Source organism: Drosophila miranda, chromosome 4, assembly GCF_003369915.1.
Source record: "Drosophila miranda strain MSH22 chromosome 4, D.miranda_PacBio2.1, whole genome shotgun sequence".
Classification (NCBI taxonomy): Eukaryota; Metazoa; Arthropoda; class Insecta; order Diptera; family Drosophilidae; genus Drosophila; species Drosophila miranda.
Window position 1 is genome coordinate 6,647,881 of NC_046677.1, and position 26,364 is coordinate 6,674,244.

At 42.9% G+C, this 26,364-nt stretch overlaps 11 protein-coding genes across 12 annotated transcripts in view; 7 read left to right on the forward strand and 4 right to left on the reverse strand.

Moving 5' to 3' along the window:
- LOC108162866 overlaps positions 1-26,364 on the reverse strand; it is a 51,151-nt gene that overhangs the window by 22,227 nt on the left and 2,560 nt on the right. The window contains exon 2 of the mRNA XM_017297815.2: positions 11,857-11,969. The gene's annotated coding sequence lies outside the window, so the exon portion shown is untranslated. The remainder of the gene's footprint in view (positions 1-11,856; positions 11,970-26,364) is intronic.
- On the forward strand, positions 1,535-3,826 carry LOC108162877. The gene is made up of 3 exons (XM_017297830.2): positions 1,535-2,074; positions 2,280-3,497; positions 3,554-3,826. Exons 2-3 carry the CDS (start codon positions 3,117-3,119, stop codon positions 3,704-3,706), a joined length of 534 nt encoding a protein of 177 aa, XP_017153319.1. The 5' UTR covers positions 1,535-2,074; positions 2,280-3,116; the 3' UTR covers positions 3,707-3,826.
- On the forward strand, positions 5,038-5,757 carry LOC108162874. The gene is made up of 2 exons (XM_033392639.1): positions 5,038-5,466; positions 5,525-5,757. The coding sequence occupies exons 1-2, from the start codon at positions 5,077-5,079 to the stop codon at positions 5,678-5,680; spliced, it is 546 nt and encodes a 181-aa protein (XP_033248530.1). The 5' UTR covers positions 5,038-5,076; the 3' UTR covers positions 5,681-5,757.
- LOC108162876 lies at positions 5,802-7,134 on the forward strand. Its single transcript, XM_017297829.2, has 2 exons — positions 5,802-6,580; positions 6,645-7,134. Exons 1-2 carry the CDS (start codon positions 6,203-6,205, stop codon positions 6,798-6,800), a joined length of 534 nt encoding a protein of 177 aa, XP_017153318.1. The 5' UTR covers positions 5,802-6,202; the 3' UTR covers positions 6,801-7,134.
- Positions 8,527-9,171, forward strand: LOC108162875. The gene is made up of 2 exons (XM_017297828.2): positions 8,527-8,916; positions 8,975-9,171. The coding sequence occupies exons 1-2, from the start codon at positions 8,533-8,535 to the stop codon at positions 9,128-9,130; spliced, it is 540 nt and encodes a 179-aa protein (XP_017153317.1). The 5' UTR covers positions 8,527-8,532; the 3' UTR covers positions 9,131-9,171.
- Positions 9,989-10,562, forward strand: LOC108162878. The gene is made up of 2 exons (XM_017297831.2): positions 9,989-10,306; positions 10,366-10,562. The coding sequence occupies exons 1-2, from the start codon at positions 9,989-9,991 to the stop codon at positions 10,528-10,530; spliced, it is 483 nt and encodes a 160-aa protein (XP_017153320.1). The 3' UTR covers positions 10,531-10,562.
- On the reverse strand, positions 12,981-13,644 carry LOC108162879. The gene has a single exon (XM_017297832.2). The coding sequence runs from the start codon at positions 13,450-13,452 to the stop codon at positions 13,120-13,122; it is 333 nt and encodes a 110-aa protein (XP_017153321.1). The 5' UTR covers positions 13,453-13,644; the 3' UTR covers positions 12,981-13,119.
- On the forward strand, positions 19,988-20,894 carry LOC108162870. Of its 2 annotated transcripts, none has more exons than XM_017297822.2 (2): positions 19,988-20,377; positions 20,431-20,894. In XM_017297822.2, the coding sequence occupies exons 1-2, from the start codon at positions 20,017-20,019 to the stop codon at positions 20,847-20,849; spliced, it is 780 nt and encodes a 259-aa protein (XP_017153311.1). In that variant the 5' UTR covers positions 19,988-20,016; the 3' UTR covers positions 20,850-20,894. The 2 variants fall into 2 exon arrangements, with proteins under 2 accessions (XP_017153311.1, XP_017153312.1); XM_017297823.2 differs by having other exon boundaries at positions 19,990-20,371.
- LOC108162872 lies at positions 20,844-21,951 on the reverse strand. The gene is made up of 2 exons (XM_017297824.2): positions 21,605-21,951; positions 20,844-21,225 (listed from the first exon to the last, which is right to left on the reverse strand). Exons 1-2 carry the CDS (start codon positions 21,930-21,932, stop codon positions 20,906-20,908), a joined length of 648 nt encoding a protein of 215 aa, XP_017153313.1. The 5' UTR covers positions 21,933-21,951; the 3' UTR covers positions 20,844-20,905.
- Positions 22,055-23,132, forward strand: LOC108162869. The gene has a single exon (XM_017297821.2). It carries the CDS (start codon positions 22,123-22,125, stop codon positions 23,074-23,076), a length of 954 nt encoding a protein of 317 aa, XP_017153310.1. The 5' UTR covers positions 22,055-22,122; the 3' UTR covers positions 23,077-23,132.
- Positions 23,152-24,183, reverse strand: LOC108161201 (1-acylglycerol-3-phosphate O-acyltransferase ABHD5-like). Its single transcript, XM_017295423.1, has one exon. The coding sequence runs from the start codon at positions 24,181-24,183 to the stop codon at positions 23,152-23,154; it is 1,032 nt and encodes a 343-aa protein (XP_017150912.1).

Below are 26,364 nucleotides of genomic sequence, written 5' to 3' on the forward strand. Positions count from 1 at the left end.
GAATGTCAGAAGTGACGCTAGAAATTAAAGATTGAGTCACGATTGATTCATTTGACAGTATCTTGAAGTTCCAATGACCGAACAAGTGAAACAATAATTGTTGTGAAACATGTGCTAAAAACAACGAAATAAAGTTCTCTGTGACCTTGGAATGGCATTTTGTAAATGACGATTTCCACAGAAACAATTTGGCAAACTAAGACATTCGTCTGCTGAAAATGAAGTTGAAGTGAAAAACATATCCCACAACCCCCTGGGGGTTGGGGAAACGGAACTGTGGATAGTAGACAAAAGACGGCATTAATGTCGACACTTTAAGGCTGCCGCTCTGAGCTTCGAGCTTCGAGCGCACATCGTGAAGCGAACGAGTGTGCAATTTTTGACAAATTTATGATGATGGAATTTTAAGTGATTTTTAACGAGTTTTTGCTGACATGAGGGGGCCACTTTAGATCGAGGGAGAGACGCGGTGCAACTTCTGTAATATGCTTAAGAAGCAGCCGAAAATTTGTGGCTTAAACGAAATCACAAATTAAACAAATTAAAGGATTGCAGGAGGAGTCGGTGTCACATCTTCCAATGCCATTCCAAAGGCTGTTCAGCTGTTGCCCCTCCACTGCCTACTAAATGCGGCAGCACCTGTGCACTCGACTGTAAAATTTATTGATTGCACAAAAAATAATAGGCCTTGAGGCCGCGCCCCTATTTATAGATGCGCCCACACACAATTTCAAGATTCCAAAGACCATTGAATACGTGTAGGCTTTATTTTGAGGAGAAGTCAACAAATTGGAAACACAAATAGCAACCAAACCGATGGATCATTCACTCAGTTTGGATCGGATTCGTATTTGTGGGACAAATACACATATTACAAGTACATATTATATTCGCTAGCAGGACACCGGGATGACCTATTCTTTTGCAGAAAGGCAGCAATTTCCATAAGTATACCTCTGTCATGACCTGTCGAAACAATTGCAAATGTGCCATATACTGAAATTGCTATAAGTATACCCCCAAGGTATGGAAAATGTTATGGTAGGTCCAGTAATAATTCAGTAGACCCATGGAAACTGCGGCAAGAGGTGCTTCGAGTAGCCCGTACTTGTGAATATTCACACCCAGCAGTTGGCAAAACTATTCGGTCTATGAGAACCACAGAACCACAATTTGCCAGGTCCTCTAAGTGGTGGTCTCTGCCGTCTCCTCGTTACTACATGGGTGTGGGTGTGGGTGTGGCTGTACTCGTGCGTGTGATTGACATGCATTCTCATTGAATTATTAATTATGTAATGCGAAACCAATCGACTGCAATTTGCATATAAAATGAGCCCTCACACGCTCACAAAAGCCTAATTAGGGTGCCTGCTCTGCTTTTCTCAATCCGGGCTGTATCGCATGTGGCGGGCGGGGCGGCGGGGAAATGAATGAAAATTGCACAAATTTGCATAACATATATGGCGATATGTATATTTAAAGTGCAACGCAACAAAAGTTTTCAGTACGATGGTTAGCGCGTTAGAAGAACCAACGACTTTGTCATGCAAATGGAAATGTCGGAAAGGCGGTGGACCTACTCGTATGAGTCCTCGGCTGTTTTAATTGCATTCAAACAAATTGGTCACTTAGGGAAATTGCTATTTGAAAATGCGAAAATTAGTTTGTTTTTCACTTTTTCGAAATAATTGCACGTGAAGAAAATTCATTCAATCGAATTAATATTTCATCAAGTTGTTGATTATTGTCGAAGGCTTTCAAATATTCCACTGGCAAAAATTCCACCAAGAATTAAAGGCAAAAACAGTTCCTCTCTGACTTGTCGGGCTAAAACCTCCACACGTATTCGATTGAGAGCGTTGGAGCCCGGGGAATCCGACAAAAGCCGGCTACAAAACAAATTGTGGCCCCCACGGCATAGCCCCAGTGTGAATCAAAGAGGAGGAGCAGGAAGATGCCAGGCTAAAAAAAATTGAAACCCTGCAAATGTTTACATAATATGGACCACAGCTCCATCTGCAGACGAGACTCTAGACCCTCCAGATCCCAGATCCCAGACGGTAGACGCTCAACGGTAGGTGTGATGTTTGAACTACACTCGACTGGGCCTCAGACGGGCTGCTTCTTCACTTTACTGGCTGCTGCGGCTGCTGCGCTTTGCATTTTCTGTTTTACGGCCACTGTTTTTGCCTCAGTGGGCACCAGGCACCAGGCACCAGGCACCAGGCACATCCTCATACTCAGCTTCTACTCATCCTTATCCTTATCCTTATTCACAGCTGCGTTCCCCATCCCCATCCTGGCTGGGAGCAGCACTTGGCAAAGGCAAAGGCAATGGCGATTGCGTTGGCGGTGCACTGGTGTTATTAACATTTCTGTTGACATCCTTTGGGTTGCGTTTTCTGTACTTTAGAAGGGGTATGCTATAAGGTATACTAGACACAATAGTACTCTACATAAGAGTTTTAAAGGTGTTCTCTTTTGAACAATATTTAATCTTTTTACAGTCTTTGAGTTCTATTTACGTATTATACTTTTATTTTAGTTATCGGGGCACTATCCATCCTCCATATATGATTATAGCTAATGATATTTTATTCTCTTGCAGTTTCCAATCTCAGAAAACAGGGTACAATCACCGTCAGTACCTTCATAGATATACCATTTCCTTTTGCTTTCTTTTCCCTTTTTACTCGTTTTCATTTCTCTTCTAGGTTTCTTTTTTTCTGTACCCTTTTTCATTTGTATGTACTTAGCCGCTTTCTCGACTCTCAATCCTGCCACACGTGAAACATTTTCATTTTACTTTAGTGCATACGAATGTATTTTTTGAAAGCGCCTCAAAGACCCAAAAAAATGTAAAAAAAAAAAAAACAAGCTGGCAGAAATTATGAATGTATTGTATGTGTGTACACACGAGTATACGAGTATGAATACGTATTGTTGACATATTGAGAGATTGTGGCAATTTGGACCAGACGACACCATTTAAAAAGCCATTAGGGCCTGCCTCCGCCATCGCAGCGGATAATTGCCGGGCACAATGGAGTCGCACAGTCCCCCCCATTTTAATCGTAGTTCTGTCCGTGCAGCCAGCCAGTTATCAAGTGGAACAGATGGTGCTTCTTCGTCTATATCTTCTCGCTGTCGGGGGATATTTCAGCTGCTGCCTTGCCGCCTATGTGCTGCAGGTCGATCTGTTCAGCTTCGCTGTCGATGATCCCGCGATAATCGTCTCTCAAAGTGCCTACGTCGAGCAGGAGCAGAACCGCAGCTATCTATCGGGACACTTGATTTTCAACAAAACAGTGAACGAAATCACGATGCGGACATCAATGAACATCAGTCGTCCTCGACTGCCGGAGGTGCGGCTATTCGATGTCAAATTGAATGTCTGTCATATGATCAGTAATGGGTACAAGAATCGATTTGTCAGAGTATTCTACAACAGTTATGCCTCATTCGTCAATACGAGACCCGAATGTCCCATTAAGGCGGTAAGTTAACCTTCAGGATATGTATTCAAGTTTCTGCATTACGAACTCTTCAACAGAACTTCAACTACACCCTGACCCGCGCCTATTTGAACGAAAAAGTTCTGCCCGAACTCCTGCCGCAATGCATCTTTCGCATGCAGCTCATTTTTCAGCACCAGTCAAAGCCTCTGGCTCACATGCAACTGAATGGACGATTGAGTAGGGCCTGACGTCACTTTATACAATGACCAGGCTAGACCTGGTAGCCCCAACAGTTTGCTGGCATGGCTGTTTGCTGATTGCTGTCAACTCAATAAACTGGAAAAAACCAAGTGAGATGATCGCTTAAATCACGAGTTTTAAATCCTACGAAACACTACGAACTGAACTCTACACATATGTACACTGATTATAAGAAGACTTGAGCCTTTCATCTTATGGTTAGTCTTTGATTGAGTCTGTGAGTGTTTTGAGAAATCGTAATTGAAAGAATCTAATAAGTTCAGTTGCTGGCAGAGGATGCTATCTGTCATCAAGGTACGCACATTGGACTGGGGCGAAGGATGATCTTCTCTGGCTGCGGCATGTGGAATACATTAAGTGGAGGAGATACTTCCTCTGGGAACTGGGTTGAACTGCCAGATCATTTGCAGGGCCAGGAGACATAGTGTTTCCCAGAGGGAAATTTAAGACTGAAACGAGGCCGCTTGCATTTACTCAAATAATAATAAGGCCAAAAATAGACAGACATAGAGCGACTCTCACGCCTGGCTTACAAGGATGCCCCAACCGACTTTCTAGAGAGATACAAAGTCAATAGTTTTATGGACGGTATCAGGAACTTAGACACACGCCGCGCAATGGTTTTGATTATGATATATTGAGGATTATATACATTTTGAATGCAGGTGTTTCTAATAGTTTGGTCTTAAAAATTAGGCCTTCTTTTCTTATTTATTTTCCGAATCACAAAATGTAATGCGTTCTGTTGAAATCTTTGATAAAACGAATTCGGAATTTCCTTTTGGCGTCTGTTGTCTGCTCTCTGCGTGGACCAAAGACAAAAGAATGAAAAAAGGCGAAAACTTTTTAATACGAAATTGATGAAAGCGCTTAAGTAATGTGAAAATTTACAGCTTGGCTGGGCAGCATTGGAAATTCTTAGCTGGGGCACTAGCTGTTTCCATTTTCTTTCTTCTCTCTCTCTATTATACATATATTTCGGGAGTTTTATAGCGCTGGCCACGCCTCGCTTCCAGATAGAGTTCGTTTCGGGGGTACGGCTCGCATTTGTCAGGAGAGATGGGGAAAACATGGAGAGAAAGGGAGTAACCAAGACTGCTAGTTGTGTTTATATTTCCCCCGAATGACCTACTTTTTTTAATTTTATATTTATCTGTTTCCAATATTCCGCTACAAATATTTATTCTGCTATCCCTATGTCCCTATGTATCATTCCGCTTGGATAATTCCAATCATCTAATCATTCTATATCAATAACCAACTATCGACTAATAGAATAAATACATAATTATAAAAATAATACGTTTTTCAGATGACTTTGTTGGCTTTAACGAGCATTACAGCATAAGCGTTAGCCATGAACACTTTGTTTTGGATCATCATCAGTTCATCGGTCATCAGCCTCATGAAGCCAGTCATTTCTGGGGAAATGTCAGTCTACTTCGAAGAATTCGTCATAAAGTACTGGATGCCAGATTTGTTTGAAAAGGTCGAGTGCGAGCTGTTCCACATCGACAATCGGAGCTACGTGAACGGTGGGTTTATTCTCAAGCGAAATGTCTCCGAGATAAGTGTACGTACTGCCATGGATTTTTGGAAGCCAAACAATCAGAAAATGAAGGTTTACGACGTTCGACTGGATGCATGTCTCCTGCTGCGAACTGCCCACAAGAATCGGCTGTTCAACACTTACGTTAAAAGCTTTAAAAAGCATACGAAAGCAAATCTCATTTGTCCCTTCAAGGCGGTGAGTAAACGCCATTCAAAAGTGTGATTTATATTGGATTAACATTTGTTTATCACAGAACTTCAGCTACACGTTTACCAATTGGCAAATGGAGACACAGGATCTACCATCGTTTATTCCTGTTGGTACATTCCGTACGATTACCGAATATTTTACCCAGCAACAATTGGGTGTGCGCATCGTTACGTCGGGGAAATTTTTGGCCAAGAACTAGATTCAAGATTGGAAATAAATATATATATTTTAATCTAAAGTCCATTCATGTTATGTAATCGAAATGGCCGATTAAAAAACGAGAGTATAGAATATATATTTCTTTTATTTTTCTGAGGCATATCACTCGCTCCGCCAGCGACATGTTTACCATTTACTGCTAAGCCACACTGAGAGAGAGAGAGAGAGAGAGAGAGAGAAGTTCTGTAGCGTAGCTTTTCTTCAGTAGTGTGTATCCAATTTTAACCAAATATGCTCTCTGCAAGGGTATACAAATGTATATATTTTATCTGCCATTTTCTATGATAAATCAATCGAAATTTGGGAGCAGAAAATTGACTTATTATAAAAACATTTATATGAAAATACTAGCGTATCTAAATGATGAATCAATTGATCGCTCTTCAGTAGATTATTTCCTAATAACAAACGACCTTGTGACCCTGCAATTGCACATCACAAGAGAGAGTTTATATCGGTGGTTAATGCGGATACAATAAGCATTCTGTTCTTAACATCAGCCATGATCGCTGTGCTTTGGATCTGCTGGTTTCTCATAATAAATGGCGTGATGACAGAGCCCCGCAACTTTCGTCTAGTTCTCGATGACATCATCGTGTCGGACCGAGATCCGGACTTGATTGAAAAGTTGGAGGTTCAGTTGTCCCAGAGGAATAATCGGAGCTACCTGGATGCCCAAATAATATTCAAACGTAATTTAAAGGAAATGTCTGCACGTACCGCTCTGGATTTTTGGAAAAGCAGCAATACAAAAATGAGGTTATACGATGTACGATTGGATGCGTGTCTCTTCCTCGATGTGAGCCATAAGAATCGATTGTTTAACATCTTCGCCAAGGCCCTAAGAAAATATTCCAACCTGAGTTGCCCCTCTAAAGCGGTGAGTGGTCTCAGATAATATTTTTAACAGTCATTTCCATTGTTATTCCAAACGCTTTCTGCAGAACTTTACCTACACGTTTAAGGAACTTTATTTCGATGAGGAGGAACTACCCTCCTTCATACCGCTGGGCGTCTTTCGGGCACTGATCGAATACTCAACCAAACAGAGATTGAATGCGCGTATCAAAACCCGCGGAAAAATTGTACCCAGACTTTAAGTTCCGATGCTGAACGAAAAGTTTCATAATAAATGCCAAATACAATCTGTGGAAAAGGATTTCTTACTTTTAAAATGGATTCAACATCAAAAGTACGCCAGTTTTACCTTGTCTCCACATACTCGTATAATATATCTCGAAGTTGGTGATCCAGTCTGGGCGATGGTTACACATCACTACAGCCTTCTGCATTAGGTAGAATCTGATTGAAGGCCTCAACACTTACCTGTAGATACCCCTGCCCTACCCATTTCATCTTTGAATATCGGACAAACAATTTACGGCACATGTGGGGCCAGTGTTTTTACTAAATGGCACAAATCCAACCGGCTCTGTCACGAAAATAAATATTCTATACGAAATTTGAGAGTATTTTAAGTAATTCCCCAAATATCGAGCCATCCAATCAACTAATTATATATATATTTAAATGGTTTTTAACTCCAATGAGCTCTTTAATCCGTATAATACTTCAGTTTTGGATCTGTTGGCAGAAAAGAAAGCGAAACTGTGGTTTTGTTTTCGATGAGATCAGCGTGAAAAACTCGAGTGTCAACTGTCCCAAATGAATAATCGGAGCTTCGTCCACGCTCATTTGATATTCACGCATAATCTCAAGGAGTGGAATGTTTGTCATACTCTGCAGCTTTGAAAGCCAAACAATCAGAAAGTCAAGTATCAACTTGAGGCTTGTTTATTCCTGGGAACTGGATCTGAGATTCGATTGTTTAACATTTACGCAAAAGGTATTAGATAACACTCCAATCTATGCTTCGCATCGAAGCGGTAAGTGCTAAAAAGCTGGAATCTTAAATCTTAATAATCATACAATCATCTTCTGCAGAAGTTTAATTCTACGCTGAGCAAAATGTTCTTTGATGAATAGGAATTTCTCTCTTTCTTCATTTCGAACTCTCAACCAAGTGCAAGTGCCACGTCACACGGAAAATTATAAAACGGCACACCGGCCGCGACACTATGATAGCCAAAATTAAGTTTCTATATTTGTACATATGATCCTATATATTCTGATTATTTATGTTATGTCTGTATACAATTTACGAGGAGTATTCCTGCACTTTGACTAACTTTAACATACCAAATTTCAATATAAGTATGAAATTAAATAAAATTCTGCTTGATTTAATCACAAGTGTATCAAAAAGACTTTTTAATACGGAGCCTATTTCAACTAAAACATAAAAAATGTTAGAATAAAATATATTAAATTGGTAGGAAATGTATTTAACATAAATGAGAAAATATTCAATTGAAATATTAAATATAATTATTTTAAATATTAAATATAATTCTAATCAAATACATATTTTCATATAAATATATTCTCAGTTAATGTATGGTATGAACATGTAAATATTGTCCTTTAATGGACAGATTTTAAATTCACAAAATAATATTGAATATTAAAATGTCAGGACTTTTTTCTCTGGGTGTATGACCTCCGCTAGGGGAGGAGAGCGGGAAGCAGCCAACCATTTTGCTGACTCTGCAATCTGCTCTCATTTATAATAATACACAAACGCTTTTTGTAAAAACAAAATAAAATAAATATTCAATTAATATTAAATACATTTTCAGACTTTTTTAATTCATGCATTTATTCAAATGGACGCCAGACCACCATATGAATAATGATCTCATGGGCGCCTGAATTTGCAAATAAATACAGATATATAGCAAGCACCTCACGAGTACATTCCTACCCTTAGCCATGGGCACTGTGTTTTGGATCTGCTGGTTCTTTCTACTCTCCATGTCAAAGAATGTGCGGACAGAGCGTAATTTTCGCATTGTCCTCGATGAGATTATCGTGTCGTCGTGTGACCCAGACTTTATCGAAACGTTCGAGTTTCAAATCTCCCAGATCAACAATCGGAGCTACGTTGACTCTCAGATGGTGTTGAAGCGTACCGTAGACTCGGTGGGTGCCCATGCCACATTGGATTTTGCGAAGGAGAAAAGTAAGAAAATGAGACTATACGATGTTCAAGTGGACGCCTGTCTCTTCCTTGGAGATCGTCACAGAAATCGCTTGTTTAGCATGTACGCAAAGGGTCTCAAAAAGCATTCGAACCTTAGCTGTCCCTTTAAAGCGGTGAGCTGTAGGTGGCTATGTTTTCGATGAAAATAATTGAAGTAATCACCTCCTGCAGAACTTTAACTATACGATGGACAAAATGTATGTGGATGAAGAGGAATTTCCCACATTCGTGCCGTTTGGTTCATTCCGATCTGTGGTTGAGTACTTGCACAACGACGGAATCGGTGCGCGTACCGTAACGCGTGGAAGATTTATTCCAAGAACGTAATAGACCGTGGACAAATAAAGTGAAAACTGATCAACAGCATGTGTGAGTGTCTACAGATGTCTAAATTGCATTCTTTCTTATCGGGCGTCATGCAGGAGTGCTCATCGGGAGGTGGTCTGCGTTTCTGCCTGGAATCTTTGGCTTTTTTCCGCTTGGTCCACTTGAAAGTCCAGCCACTGCTCAAAAAGGTTCTTCAGGCCGTAAAGTTTTATTACATACTGATTTACACCCCACATAAAAATCTTAGATAACCATCAATTCTAGCTATCTTTTTTATCGTCCATACAATACATAATAGGAGTGCATCAGATGTGTGTTTTATCAGCTATGGTCATGATATCATATATTAATTTACCCTCAAAATAAAGTACACAGCTCTTATCAGCCTGGGGACACAGGGATTGTTCGTGGATTGCGATACACGGCTTATGGGGGCTTACTCGTAAAAACGAATACAAACGTCGCCATCTGCCATGACAGAAAGTAGTTTTAGTTGTGAATAAGTTCATTCATTCCATTGGTACCCCATGTAATATGGTCATAAAATAGGTAGAGCAAACAAACGCTGGACAGTAATTAAATTTTGGTTTTTTTTTTTTAAATTTTGAGCATTTAAAACTACATTAAAAGTCAATTGGTTATGGAACTTGGAATCGCAAAAGGTTGGGCATGAGGCAGAATTTTGGGAAAATGTGTATCAGTTCAGTTTAAGGGATCCATTGAAATGAAAGTTGGCTGGCGGCTAAGAGTGATTACTCTGTTCATTTGGACAATCCTGACAGGCAATGTTCGGGCAAAGGTGGATATCAGATACACATCAGGTCTGCAAGTGTTTGAAAACATTTTTCGTATCACTAGATGGATGCCTACTTCACCAAGATGGAGTGCATCAATCACATGCCTGGACTAGCGCAAAATGTCAGCTGTCGTTTGGATCGAACATCCCAAATATCAAGCTCATTCTCCGTAGAACTCACCTTGGCCAACACTCTGAATAGCATCAATGGAACATATATATTCGGCATAAAGCATGGCTCAACGGTATCTAACTATACTACCATGGAAATTAATTATTGCGATGCTTTGGAAGGGATATATTCGAATTATTTGCTCAAAATGATTGCCGATGAGCTACGACGTGCTGCCAATTTCCCCTTTCATTGTCCTTTTAAAAAGGTTTGCCGCTGAATTTCCGACTATCAGCGTATATACCCTTCATGATATTATCGTTCCAGAATACACCATATTATATCAAGGACTTTACAATCGATACAAGGGTGATCCCAAGCTATGTGCCCGAAATCAACTTCGTATCGGACTGCACTCTCAAATTACACAAAAAGAAGGTGTTTCAATTAATTCTACATGGTCGCGTTGCTCGTCCAAAATCGGGCCGTTGAGTGTAGATCATATAGAGTATTCGATCAATATTGCTGGATTTTCATATAATTAGTATTTGAATAAATAAAATAATTAAAATGTCTAGCATGAACATATAGCAAGAGTGTGTTAGAAGAATATGGAAGACTAGGAGGAAAACCGCCAGCACACTGGCTTTGGTCGTGCGCCAACCCCCGGATCACTCGCTTCTCTCGCTCGCGCCGATATGAGTAAGATATCAATTTGGAAAGGGATTCTTTGCGAGACCACACAAGTGGGAGTTTCTATTTTGCTCTGTACGAGCGGGTTCCTACCGGTAGATGTCTTCTCTAATCCCAAATATAGTATGGTGCATTTTTGTACAAGGCTTTCCGTCGATACCTATTGTAAGCGTCACTATTTATGATAATCGGCGCTTGGAGCTACGAGTATTATGTGCCATGGAGAGGTGCATAAGGTAACACAAAGTTTCTCACTCATTATATTTAATATTTTATGATATGATTGATGGTGTTGTACCAGCAAATTTTCCCCCATTATTAGCTTACAAAATAAGGAATACACGAGTTCACGAATTACTTTACTTTGAACATTCTGTTGACAACAAACCCCAAAAAATATGAATCCCTTCAGCACGAGCAGGGGCGGGGCTAATGGATGGGTAGAAAGAGGAAAGACTTTATACAAGCTTCAATGTAAATTTTCTTCGTATTTTTTTGCTGGGTTTTTTGTATTTTGTAACGAACAGAACTTGATTACACGTGCGCTAATTTAGTTGCACGCGAAAACATGCGAGTAATCAAAACGGTTGCTGAAGTGCCAGACCGCCAGACCCTCGACTCTACTCGACTCGACTCGACTTGACTCGACAGAGCACCCACCGCGGGGCTCCTTAACCTCTGTCCCCTCCCTTCGCTACCACCATATACCTGTCCCTCCGACCAGGACACATCCTTAACCCGTTGACGTTGGAAATTTGAGTTCATGGCATGTTCATGCATGTTGCCGGTTGTTGGCCCTGGGCGCGTTCGCCGGCGCACACAAATTTAATTTATACACACACACATGGAAATATATTTTTTCCATCATACACACACACACACCGACATACATGCAGAAGCAATATACAATGTGGGGGGGGTGGCGCAAAAAAATATGCAATAAATTTTTAATTTAAATCAAGCCATCACGCCGGCTTCTCCGCCCAAAAGCTCCCTCATGCTCGAAAGGAATTTGGAGGTAAGAATACGAGGGCGGTGAGCGAACAGGGGCACAGAATGAGGCAGGAACTTATAGGTATTAACATATGAATGCAACTTTTGTATACAATATACTCGTACACATACCTTTCTCTCTCTCTCTCTCTCTCTCTCGATCTCTCTCTTTGTTGGTTCTGGGAACAGCAGACGAATGCTTTTTGTTGGATGCTCTTTCGGTAATACGATTGCCAAAGCACCGCCTGAAAAAGCAAAAGAAAGGTAATATTACAAAATTGTTTTTTCTTGTTTTTTTTTTCATTTATGTAAATTAGAGAGCTTTCTTGTTGTACACCCTGGGGACACCCTGGACAAACTGGCTACTCCTTTTGGATTTTGATCGATCTATGAGATTTTCTTCCCTCACGCAATGCACTCATGAATGAGAGCATGATGACATTATACAAGGTGGTCCGCTATCTCTCTCATTCGGGTCTTATTTTAGTCACAGCAGTACTGGGTGCGCTTTGACGCCATGTTTAATTTGAGAGAGAGGAACAAAGTTTGCTGTTGTACTGTGCAAAATAAGATCCGAAGAGAGATCGCGTTGCGGTTGCGGACCACCTTGTATAATTTCATCTCATTCATCCCATTGCTCTCCTAGCAAGAAATACCTCCTAATTGCTCTCTCAGCAACAACAACAAAAACATTGAGCTACCACTCCGCTGAGACATAGCCTCCAGCTTTAAAAGTTTCATGGCAACCAATTTTTAGTTTCATAGCTGCCAGCTTTTATTGTCATAGCGAGTGAAGGAGTGTAAGTTCTATGGAAAACATCCATGCCAAAATTACTATTAAAAGTGATTTCGATTTACGAAACAGTGGAATTAAAATTTAGAAATAAATAAGAGCTACTCAAGGAGCTTTACAAGCTGAAATTGGTCTCGAAAAAGAAAAATAAGGTTTAATTTTATTGCACTGTGTATTATTAAACCATCTACCAATAGATCTGCTCGTGCGAGATGATAATGAGGACATTATCCTCATTTCATTATTATAACAGATACGTGCAATTGGGGCTCTATGGAGCGTAGTGTATTTATATTTTTACAAATCGCTATTTAATGCTTTTAATAGATGCAACTTTAGAATAATTACTGATTTATTTTAACTTTAAAATACTAAAAATACCAAAACTGTTCGCTATTTAAAAGATTTTACATATTAAAGTAGACATTCAAAGATTCTTTTTCAATCCTTTGTATTCTTTTTATTAAGAATTAGATACATTAGTATTTCATGGTTTTCAAATTTGGATATAACAACCAATTTTTCAAACATCTATCAAAAACATTAACTACTTTTCAACAGATAATTTCATTGGCTAACAGAAAATGACCCTTTGCATGACCCTACTCGGCGTCCACGTCGACCTTGATGGATTTGCAGAGGTTGCGCAGCTGCTTGTTTGTCTCCTCCATTTCGGTGCGCAGATTGGCCATACTGATCTGGATCTTGGCCATGCGCATGTTGCCGGCCTTTAGCTTCACTTCCTGGCTGGCCGTGAAGTCGGTGACTTCTCGTCGTCCCTGCGGCAGACGGCTGCGTGGCTGGCGGCGACTGTTGGTTGGTGTCGCCGGATGGGTGAGGCTCTCAACCAGTCGATTGACGGCCGCCATTCCATCCTCGACGTTGTCGCGTCCATCACTGGGACTGGGGATCGTATTGGTTTTTGTTTCCGGCATAGTTACGGTTATAGTTGGGGGCGGTAATTGGTATTAAATTAACGTCTCGGAGAATTTTGTTTGCCGAAATAACTCGCTTGTACTGACAATGACAATATACTCGAGCAAATGCTGTGTACAATATACTACACTCGAATATGTCTCTGGCACAGTGTCTGAAGCGTATCGAATCGTATCAAAATGTTTGCCTTACTTATGACATAATGAACACCGATTGCTGGGTCGTCTCGCACACAGGATGTGGATGTGGATGTGGATGTGTATACGGTGGGGCAGAGAGGGTGGTGTGGTACGTACGGTGTGGTGTTCTGTGCTGATGCGTTGGGGCATGTGTGCGTTGGAGCATACCGTTGAACTTTAATTACAATTAACCGCAAATGATGTAGCGCTGCTGGTGACGGCGGCGGCTCTGGCTTGCGGTCAGATTCAGGCCAGACGGAAAGTCCAACAAGTCGAAATATGAATGAAACGATACGACTATGATATGCCCTATACACCCAAGGGCATATCAGTATTCTAATAGATCCAGAAAAGTGTTTACTTTTTGTTTGCAAAAGCCTAGAGCGAAGAGAACAATCTCCGCACTCTCTTACAGAGTAGCTGAGCAGTCAAGAGTGAGTTTTCATGTCATATCCTCCAGTTTTTAGACAGTTTTTCGTTGGCAGTTTAATATTCTTCAAATATAATGCCTCTTGAGTGACTAAAACGCAAATATTCTACTGAAATACGGTTGAAACCATATTCTTAGCATGATTAAATATATTTTGATCAACTCTGAACAGGTGTTAGACTCTTTTTCAATATAAAATCTGTAATATTTCGAAGTATATATTGCTTTATATGTAAATGGCTACACTCCACCATGCAAACGATGCCATTTTGAACATGTCCAATGTTAAATAATTTATAATTTCGTGTCCCCTCAAAAGAATTGATATCAAAAGTCTGTGGCAAGGATTAATTTCTGTTTCATCCTTTCCGTAATGGCACACGAAAAAAAGGTGGACATAAACCTATTAAAGTATGAGGATCAGACACACACAAGGACCACAAGGACCGCAAGGAACAGGGACTTGAGCGAGCAGGCTCTGGCCACATGGGAGGACATGGCATGCAATGGTCGGGTCGACTCAAATCAACTCGACTCGACTCCTGCTACCCATCTGGTTCCTCTGGAAAGAGGGCGGGCGAGGGGTAGGAGGCACGCAATTAATTAAAAATACATGCAACGTGAACGAGTTTCAGACATCCTGCTGCCACAGCCTGCTGCCTGCTGCCTTCTGCCTTATGCCTCCTGCATGCCCCATGCCTCCTGCAGCGGTATTAATTTGACCGCAAAATAAGCAAAAGTATCCGGTACCCAGGCATGACAGGGGGCCGGCCGTATCGGACAATGCACATTTTGCTCGACCATCGCTAAATGCATTACACTCGAGACCAAAAAATTGGTGTCGCTTTTTCCTCTCGTTTTTTGCCCCTGTTTTCTTTTGCTGTTGCTGTCGTTGTTGCTGTTGTTGTTGTTGTTGTTGTTGTTGCTGCGAGTCTAAGTGGTCAACATGTGCTGGCAGGACTGCTCCTGCTACTGACTTCTGCGTAAACACCATATATGTAGTCGTCGCTAGAAAAACAAATAGAAAACGCAGCCAGAGAATACCGAATGAGAGATGGGAATATTACCTAATTTGAAATACACTGCCAGGATCCATTTTCTCAGAGTAACTCTTATAAAACTTTGAAGAAAATTTGAAGAAAACTATTTCCCATGACTGCTTCTCTCTCACAGCGCAGCTTAGCAGTACAAGGGGAATTTGCATATCTGGTTTCTACAAAATTAATTGAAATTATAAGCGAAAATGTTTTTCTTAGCATAGAAATAGATTGATTCGACATTTTCCTTAAATTTTTATCATATCCCGACCATAGTGGATGTCATAGCGAAGGTATCCTTTGCCGTGCATGAGGCAAAAGTATGGGGGAAAAATAAGCAAGGCAAGGACATCAAATAAAGTTAAGCAAACAAGAGCATTAAGTGCATTGATGTTGTTATTGCTGTTGTCCAGGACTCCTGCTCACGGGATGTGCTCCCCGAGTAGTGGTTCTTCCTGCTATTCTGTTTTCCCTGCCCCTTCGATGCTGTTGTCCCTTCTTTAGGCAACAACTTCATTAGGCAAGTGCTCGACCGGCTCCATCCTGCCGGGTGCCTGGTGCCGGGTGCCTGGTGCCTCTGCTGCTGCTGCTGTCTCCTTTACCATTTTCTATTGATTTTCTTAGCAATATTTCCATTACGGATATTCTATTCTCTCCTTTCTCGGTATTTTTTTTAGCTCTATTTTGTATTTGCTTGTGATGTTTTTGCTCCTGTCTTGCGGACACGCCGTGGAGAGTGTCAAATGCCATTAAATGTCAACTAACCAGCGGGGAGGTCTGGGCACAAGAGCCCAGGTCTAGGCGCCCAAAGTGGCCAGGTAAGAGTCTACCCGGCCACTGATTGCCACAAAAGGCAGGCATGGGAGGCACGAGAGGCATGAGAGGCATAAGAGGCATGAGACCTTGGGGAGGATTCACCCGGAAATTTCACTTACCTTTTGCCATAGACAAGAGTGGCAAACGTTTTGACAACGCTTTGAGGACTTTGGCAGGTGTAAGCGACTGTGACATGCGACATCTTCTATGTACATAGAACTGAATGGCATAGAGCACCCAGAATATACCTAAATACTATACGAAATTAGATGGAATGTGCAACAGAGGCACTAACTAATCTAAACAGACTAAAATTAACAGCAAAGATAGCTCTAACTTTATCCGATAGAGAGTTGGCACATTTATTTCACAGATCTGTTGGTATTTTCCAGATTTCATAACTGGAGGAACTACTGGAGCAGAGAGTAGCCAGCAATGACCAGACACTTTACTATGGGACCAGCAAGACTCGAGGCCTTTAATCTTCCTTGGGATCGCTTGAAGAATTGGTTCTTTTGAACCAACTCCGTTGACTTTCGGAACTACAGTCCCTCTCTTCTCTCTAGAAGAACTAGCGGAATGGAATGATGGAATGAAACGATACAAATAAAAGCGATAAGCTTGGGATCGCTTGAAGAAATGGTTCTCTTGAACCAACTCCGTTGACTCTCGGAACTACACTACTCTAGAAGAACTAGCAGAATGGAATGATGGAATGAAACGATAACTGAAAAAACGATAAGCAATTAGTGAAGCGTAAATATTGTACGATTTATTCTAGTTTCATAAAGTTTCAAATGCTCCTATGGTCTATACAAATTTCCCCTAAGCGAACGGACACATTAGTTTTGAATAAGACGAGCAGAGCACAATTTCCTATAAGAGGAACAAGTGCTAAAGTTCATGACTGGTCTTTAGCAAATGAATTAGTATTTTCCCTCGAATGACCATCACAAAATTTCCAATTACGATTGGGATTTCCAATCTAAAGTGTGAAAAATCTTAGGCCATGATTATTGTCCAATGTAAACTGCAACAAATCGTAGGCCATGATTATGATGATAAATAGCACAAGTTGCGGCAGAAGATGGTTGAGAAATTATGGGCTTAATGATAAAAGGGCATGATGAAAATCCAAATTCTTTGCCAGGCGCTAATTGAATGCATGCTGTGCCTGGACTCGCAAGTCCTTTGGCTCCTTCTGCAGCATCCGCAGCACTGCAGTTAAGCTAACCCAGAGGATGATAAACGAGCCGGCCCAGAGTAATAGGAAACAAACAAGCATTAAGGCAAAAATATATCTAAACAAATATTATTTACGAGCTGATGCCACGAGGCGCGAGGCGGAGTCTCGTGAGTTTTGGCAACGGTTAGACGCCTACTCCATTTGTTTGGCCAGTTGCGGTTTTTTGGGGGGTCTTGTGCCACCGAGAGAATAATCAGCAACACCTCATAAATTCCACAGAAAGGGGCCGGGCATAATCAGGATGATTGCCAAAATAAAATGCAACAGCGAGTGAGAAGTCCAGAAGAAGGCTTAGATCTAAATTAATTCTGGCCACGAAAACGATTATAAATTATAGAAAATATATTTATGTACAAATATAAGCACCTGAAGATTGATTCCTACAGAAGCCAGATGATGATTCCAGATGCTACGCATGTCCTATGATAGATGTGGGAGTGTTTCAGGGGAACACCCCTAAAAGCAGGCAACACAATTTAGCTGTAACATACAGCCAAAGGGTAAACTGAAGGATAAGGATGAGGATGATGATGGATGGAACGGATGGCGGATGGCGGCCACTCAATCCCACACAGTTGTTCTGCTCCAACGCTTCCGCACAAACACCAATCAGCTGGCAGATGAATCAAGCGCAGGCGTTGGGGCTCTTCCCTGCGGTCCTTTCCCCCGACTTTTCTTCTTTTACTGTTTTTTTTATATTTTGGACAGGCGACAAAACTGCGGCAATACGGGAAAAGGGACCCCAGGCCATGCCTGGCAACAGCATTCGCACACACAGAGAGAGCAGCGTCACATGCGAGAGGAAAATCAATAATGTGTTGGTTTATCTTATTTTCTCGTTGCATGGACGGATGCGATGTTGGTTTTTGTTCCTTTGCTGCTTCCCTTTCAAATATAAATATAAATCTTTGGCGCACTTAAGCCTTTTAAATGATAACAATGGCCCCCAGAAGCAGCATCAGTGGCAGAAGATGCATCCGAACGGGACAACCCCTGAGTAGCAGGTGCGCACACTGGACGCAGGACGCCAAAAGCCGGAGGACTTAGGACAACGGCAACGACATCGACATCGACAAAAGTTTCCCCACCCCATCCCTCCCCGCCAGCTGGTGGACAAATGTGCGTAGTCTTCCTCCCGAAGGAGTGTTCTCCAATTCGAGATATTCCATGAATTTATTATGTCTCTGCTTTAATGGAGTTTCATCGAAAAGTTTCCCTCGAACAAATTATGAAATATACCACGGAGACAGCTTTTTTTTTGGATTTGAACGGAAATTGCGGTGGAAAAAAAAAATACGAAAAGAATATCAGAAAATAAAATGATAGTTTATGGGGGTTGGCGGAGAGAGCAAAAGTTTTCATTAATTTATTATGTTTGTATTGCAAGAGAAGTTTTTGGTAGCAATTTTGCATTAACGATTCTTCAATGATGGAACATTAATTAGAAAAATGTTTTAAGGAATTTCACCTCCACAGAATGGCAACGAAAAACTTGGATGTATTAAATCTGTATTGTTAGCTTATTGCCCTGCCCACTGTACCGAAATATGCGAAACACACGACAGTAGCACGCTAGCTGTGCCGTTCTTTTGTTCTTGCACTTTCGGCAGCAGCATCGCGCTCGTATCTCTATCGATCACACGCCTCCTTGATCTCTCGCGCTCTCTGTTCTAAGCTTCGTTGGAATAGAGCATGGACATTCGGCTTGTCAGCTTATGCAACTATGATTGATCGTAGTCTTAAACGTCTTCAACTGACATCGACTTGAAGTCACAGCCTTCGACTAGCTTTAGTAATAAATCTCACCATCTTAACATGCATTAAACTTTGAATTATGTTCAGTCGCTGTGCAAATTTCCCATAAGCAAATGAACTATTTGCTTCAGCTAGGAGTTCTAGGGAGTTCGGCTCCCTTTGGTGGTGCCGCGTCGTGAGGCCTCATTTGAATGTATGCGTCTAAACCAGTTCTTACACAAAAATACATATGATTTTAGGAGATTTTTAATTTTTAGCGCTAAAAAGATTTGAATTTTCTGTATTGTTTTGAAATTCCACCGTATTCGAATGTATGCGTGAAGGTTTCTGATGCTGGCGGGGATATATATGACCTTATATATCATAATCGTATGTATTATGTCATTTAATATGCAAATAGTCTCTTAAGAGCCTGGGAGACTCTTCAGTTACGCAGACAGCTTTTGATCGATTCGAAGCCTCACTGTGTTGTTTTTTTAGTAATAATAGAAACAGAAATATAACAGATAGGGGCCCCTTCTGCCAGAGATCGTTATGTGCTGCATCCATGCTATTATCCAAGCTGGACCATCAGATACCTTCCATTCATTTTCCTCTTTGCTTTTCCCTTAATAATTATCTGACAAATAGGTCTACAGACATTATACGATTGCCCTCCGTCTGCCGTCGTGTGTTGTCACATGACAATTCACAGCCCAAAGCACATACATACAGATGCACCTGCTGAATGAAGACTTAATCTGTGGGCCCACCCCCCGATGACCCTTTCGTTTGATTCGGCTTCAAAAATGCATTTATGCAAAATAGAATTAGTGCACTAGACCGTTATAATTGTCATATTAGACAGAAAATCCATGGACGGCAGAGGGAGAGAGAGAGCCTGAAGTGTCAGTGGACGGACGGACAGTGGAGTGGCCACGATAAGACCCAGAAGAGGCTGCTTCCGACCCAGACACGGCAGGAAATTGCTTAATTTAGCGCAAAAATTATCCACTAGCCAACGAAGCTCAATGGCAGACAGTGCACCACCGAGTGGCAAGTAGATACATAAAGCAGCAGGCAACCCCTTTTTGTGTAAAATTCAGACACACATTTTGGGAATGACACAAAATAAAATTCATCTGAACACTTCATCTAAGGCAAAAACACTCACACCAAACATCAGCAGCATGCTGCAGCCCCAGGATGAGACACAGGGGGATGGAGGCTCCGCCGTGTTGCCACGACCTGAGACTACATCAGAGGATCCAAGTGGGGGATCCCAGAACGGAGCTGAACAGGCGCCGGACAACAGTACATCCCATTACCTGGTCCAGGTCCAGTTAAGCCACAAACAAATCAACAAACGCTTTTCGGAACTGCTAAACCTCTTCGAGGGCTACACAAAGATGATGGACGGAGAACAGAAACATCAGGTCGTGGTCTCGAATCCATTAAAGCGTGTTCCAAGCCATGGTACAAGTGAGGAAGCTATCCTCCAATGATCACTTATCTGTAACCACTTTTTCCCCAAGATCAAAACGAGAGACTTTCAGGCGGAACCGTGTCGGAACGCACAATTCAGGCCGCCACCTGCGAGGTGAGCATTCAGACGTCCTGGTCTCTGCTAGAGCAACAGAAGAACGGCCCCAAATCGGTGGAAGAGGGAGTGTCCGTGGCCACCAAGGAAAAGCCCAGCCAGATCCAGCAGCATACCATCCACATCGAGGTGGAGTCGGTGACATCGGCCACAGACATGCAACGGGCGCCCCTACACCAGAGGCTCTTGAAAGTTCTGTTGAATGCCGTGGACGCTTTTATCGGCTGCCTGTTCATGATCGGCGAAAACTTTCCCTACGTCCTGTTTATTTTGCTGTGCATTTGGTGCCTCTATCTGTTGCTGGCCCACTATAGAAAATTCTTAGACAAAGGTGCTATTGAGCCTCCCAGTTAAATGATTTTTTCGCAGCGTTTGATTAAATTCAGGATCGATTTATCATTGGGGGTCAATTATCGCAACATAGTGGGGGTGCAACAACACATGATGGCGAGACTGCAGTAGAGTGCCGATGCGAAATCGGTCAACATGTAGCAGAAGCGATCGGCCAAGGGAGGACGCGCCGTCAAGTTCGGCACGGGCGGCGACACGGTATCGATGAAGATCGTTTGACGCGTCTGCTCGCAGGGCATGGGCAAGAAGACCCGTTCGCCTTGGCTTTTCAGGCCGGTATCGGATCCGGCCAGACGCGGCTGTTCCGTTTGCACGGCCTTGCTACAAGACCTTTGGGCTTCATTCTTGATATAGATTGTTAGATCGTCCTCGGTATGCTCTGTGGAATCAGGGAATGTTTCTTAGATCATTTCATATATGACTGCTAGAACTTCTCACACTCTCTTACACGTTTTCTCTCTCTCAGTGTGGCTTAGCAGTCCCAAAAGTGTGACAAAGAGTAAGAAATGTAACGGGCAAGCCGTACAGGCTGAGATATTCTCCCTTAGGAAGAAGGAACAAGTTTCCATTAGCTTCCTTACAGATTTCAACAGTTTCCTAGATAAACTCACTGTGAGAGAGCGAGCGATGCGCTCTCTTCGTTATTCGTAACTGCTAAGCCGCACTGGGAGTGAGACAAAGAGTGAGAGAGAGAGTGGGCGAGAGTACCTGCTTCAAACCCTTGGAAGCCCCCTCATGGATGAGATACAATCACTTACCTTCAGCCAGGGCCTCGGTCACCCAACTATGCCAATTGGCTATGCGGTCCCCATTCGATATGAGACTGCTGTTCATGAGCGTACGGGAGCTGGGAGCCATGACCGCTTCGAGGCTGCTCTTATCGTCCTCGCCATAGACACAAACTTCGACATCGCTGTCGTCCCTGTAAGGGTGAAAGCCCAAAATGTCGAAGAGACGCTGGCAGGTGGAGGAGCCGCACGGTGAGGGTGATTTGTGGAGGGCAGAATCTGTCACTGCCTCAAGGACCAGATCGCTAATAAGATGATCAACGACGATAGCGGCCTCTTCCGGCTCTCTGCACGCCATGTAGTAGCTAACGTTCAAAGATGGAATTTGGAAGAGTTCGAAATGGGGGTTTTACAATACTGGAGTCGACATTATTCCGGCAAAACGTAAGTGTATTTGTTTTCTGACTGCTGTCACACGGAATAAAACTCAGAGCTCAGAGACTTGGCAGAGTACAGAGCCCTTCAAAATTTATAATTTCGAAAATAATATGGACCCGCAGAGAGCGACGACGAAAAAAGTTGTGCGAGAGGCGTCCTCGGAGGCAGAAGGGAGGCCCCATGCAGAGACCAGTACTCCTGTAGTCCAGCTGGAGGATGCAGCCGCAAAGAATGAGGTGCCACCGGCTGCGGTTGACAGTCTGGTGGTGCATCTGAAAGATGCCACTGTGGGTTCCACCGAAACAGATGTCTCGCCCGATGTCAAAAAAGAGCCAGAAGCCTCCTGCCATCTGGATGAGATGCCCAGCACCAGCCAAAAGGGCACTGTAGAAGGACAAAAGCCGGAGTCGGGAAGGCCTGAAGGTCGCCTGAATCACCTTATCGATATGCTCGATCACTTTACGATCCGTCTGGACGTAATCGAGGAGAAGGTACGGCGCGAGGATGAAGAATGCCTCGACTTAGAGCCCGTTACACTCACGGTGGACTCTGGTACGGCGGTGATCATTCAGATACCAGAGATCTGTGAGCTGGGCACCCAGACGGTGGTCACACGACCGCCCCGCCGACAGCGTGTGGAAGTGAAGGCCATACCGACAGCGCCGCCGAGTAACCAGCCAGACACACGGGCTCCCTGTGAACGCACCCACCACACCATACAGATCCGATCTAACAATAATCGTGCGAATGCGGCGGCGGAACAGGGGCCACCGTCCTTGGGCGCCCGCATTGTGCGAACCTTGGGGGACTTTGGGGCCGCCTTCTGCTTGTGTCTGCAGATCAACAAAGACTGCATCTTTTGTCTCGGCTTCTTTGTGGCCTTCGTTGTGAGTGCCAGCTTCCTGACGGCCTTCTTTTATCGCACCCTCAACTTGACGTCCGCGGCAGCACGCGCTCCGGGTGACGCATTCGGTGGAGCGACGGGATCCTATGATGTGGCCACTCTCCGCTTCAATGGCGGCTACTACTACATCTACAACAGACAGCGGCAGCAACTTCAATAAGCATTCTTTTATGGGATCTTCTTTGATGGATTTTACACTAAAATTTATTCCGAAAACTGTGTGTTTTATTTAGCTTCAGTCATCGATGGTGTGGCAAATGTTGAGGACATGCTGATTGAACTCCTCCGGCTGTTCCAGGTGCACATAATGGCCCGATCCTTTGACGATGGCTAAATGGGGGTGCGAGTGCATCGGGGACTGGGCTCCACCGATGAAGGAAAAACCGAGGTGGGCGGGCAATTCGTGGGTACGTTCCATCAGCGATTTCCTCTGCCAGTGCCGCCTCATGTGGCTAGAGATCTCTCCCTGGGCCAGTGTCTGGAAGGCTAACTCTCCGCTGAGCGTGGCCGCCTTACACTGCTCCAGATAGCGGTCCAGCGCGACTGCCAAAAGCTCCCGGTACCGTTCCTTGAGATGCGGCTGGGGCTCTGTGTAGTTCAGTAGAATGCTGGCCAGGGGTCCCACACTCCAGAGGATCCAATAGGGATTGAGAAGGAACGAGATTTTATTGAGCAGCCCCAGGGCTTGCGAGGGAGTCTCCTTGAAGCCCCAGGGCTCGGCCAGGATGAGATGTTTCACATGGGCCGGATAGGCCAGGGCATAGGAGACCGCCACAAAGGAGCCGAGACAGTGCCCCAAGAGTATCATCTGCGGCAGGTTCATCTGCTCACGCCACCCCTCCAGAGCCAGCACCATCTGCATGTCGCATATGTCCGCCTTGGCCGAGAACATGGGACGAGAGCTCCGGCCGAAGCCGAGCATGTCAATGGCATAGACCGGCCGCTGGCTGGCCAGGACATCCAGGTTGAGCAGCCACGAGCCCAGCCCCGAGCCGCGGCCGTGCAATGCCACCAGTGGCACATGCTTGCGGTCCTCGGTGCTCATGGCCAGTGTCCAGATCCTGTCCGATTTGCCCACCACAGCGCCAATGTCCACGTAAAATTTCTGGCACGGTGTGGCCAGATGTTCGAGCAGCTCCTTCTCGGCCTCTCGCAGCTTCTGGTCGCTGCTTAGAGACCAAACGAGCAGCCATTTGAGAATCTTTCGAACCGGTTCAATCAGGGGCAGAGGTTCACTTGTACTCCTGCCGCCGCCGGTTGCTGCCATTCGAAAGGTTTCGGGTTTCGAGGTTCGAGAGGCAATTTCAATTTGAAAAACTTTTGAATTTAAAAACTCCCAGACAAAACGTCATACGAGCAGAGAGAGCGAGCGCATAGTAGGCCCTGTGTCCGTCCGATTTAAGTTGACTTCGACTTGGACAATGGGTCACAGAACACACAAAAAGCATCGTTAGGGGTCGGCCGGCCGGTCGGTCGCTCGGGCATTTGGGTACGGGAAATTGGCCACAAAACGCTCGTCGCCTGCTGTGTGGCAGGAGGCAGCCACACAACTTTTTGGCAAGATGCCCGGGGCACAAAGGAATTATTGTTAATATAGGCAATGCCCCCCCCGAAAGCCCGGGCTCTTGCCAGCAGGCGGCAGGCCCTGACCGGGGGTCGGACGGTCGTCTTTTGAATATAATTTATTTATGCGAAATATGGCAAATATTTTTCACAAATTCTATTCAACGAAGTTTTGCATACACTTTGGTTCGATTTTTTTTTTGGGGGGAGGCAGAAAAGCCTTTAAAAGTTGAACACAATTTTATAAAATTCATTAAGTATTCTGTTTCAGATGAATACCCTCTGTATCGGAAGAAATGCATTCAGAAACACACCCATATTTCAACTAAATATTGGATTTTTAAAAGTAAAACTAAATAGAATTCACTTGAATTAAAAAATAAATGTTTTGAAAAGTGTTTTTAATACGGCCAATATTTAAAATACATTTTTTATATTAAATTGAGAGGAAATATATTTAATCTAAATATGAAAAAAAAAATTGGTTTATGTTTTTAAATGCTAAATAAAAAAATGTAAGTGCTCTTTTCCCTTTTAAATAAATTTATATTTGTTTTTTTCGTCTATTTTATGATCAACTGTAATTATATGACGGTACAATGTGTACCATTTAACCTTTCATGCCATATAACATAGGTATAATCTTTAAAGAACCTTTATCATTTTTCACTTATTCTTTCTTCATAAGAAGAATGCAATACAATTCACAGCTCTTTCAAAAATCCCTCATTAATAATTAATATACTCGGCTTATAGTCCCCTAAAAGTATGACGAAGAGATTATCTAAGCTAAGGAACTCCAAAGAACATTTATTCTACTCTTTCCTCTATACAAAGAGTGCCATAAGAAGAGATTTTCATTGACTCCTACCAATGCCATGAACGAGGAGGCTGTCTAAAACGGATAAACTGTTTAGATGGCAGATTTTCACCAAATTGAATATACGACAATATATATATTCCATTTCCCGCAGCTCAGCTTTTGCGTGGGGGTCGGGTCTGGGGGGCACAATTAAAGTTCGGAAGAGGCAAAAAAAAAAAAAAAAAAAAGTGATTTGGAATTTCTAAACGATTTTTGGACAGTACTTTGTTATACCTGGGGCTGGAGATGGAGCTCCGGAGCTCTGGAACTCTGGAGATGTGGGGATGGGTACTTCTATGATGGGTGAACGAATGTTTGACTTCTCCGATGGGTCGGAGAGCGCGGAGCGACATGCGGGCTTCCGCCGGCAGGAAATTGAATTGCACGAACACGCGAAATTACATCATTCTGGAACCACGGTAAACAATTTCCTCTCCGTTTGCACCTCTCCGCGAAAACGCTTTTATTTTATTTCTCTCTCATTTATTTTGATTTTTCTCCCTCTGCCGCTGCAGAACATTTTCAACCAAATTTTGACAGGGAAATATTTCGTTTTACGTTGCCTAGGTTGCCCATCCCCCTTGCCCAGCCCCTTTTCCATTCCCCCATACCCTACGACCATCCTTGTTAACGGCAATTTGTGCGAAAATATCAATTTCACTTTTTTTTACTCCACTCTTTATTATACCCTATCTTTCACGGGAGTGTATTGATCAGATATTTGCCAGGGCCCAAAAAGGGTCAAAAGGGCCCTAAAGGACTCCTTTAGCAAGGAGTTCGGAAAAGTTTGGGCTATGAAACGATCGGTAGAAGGGATATGTATTTTGTAAGAGACACTTTTCTACTGCAAAAGATATGAAAATGATTTTTCAGTTATTATTTCATTGCTATATCATATATTATCCATGAAATATCCACCTATAGCTCCCATTGATATAAGATTTATTGTTCTACAACCGACCGACCCAGAGAATCCCTGAAAATCCTTGAGAATCAAACAAAATACATGTCGAGGCACTAATC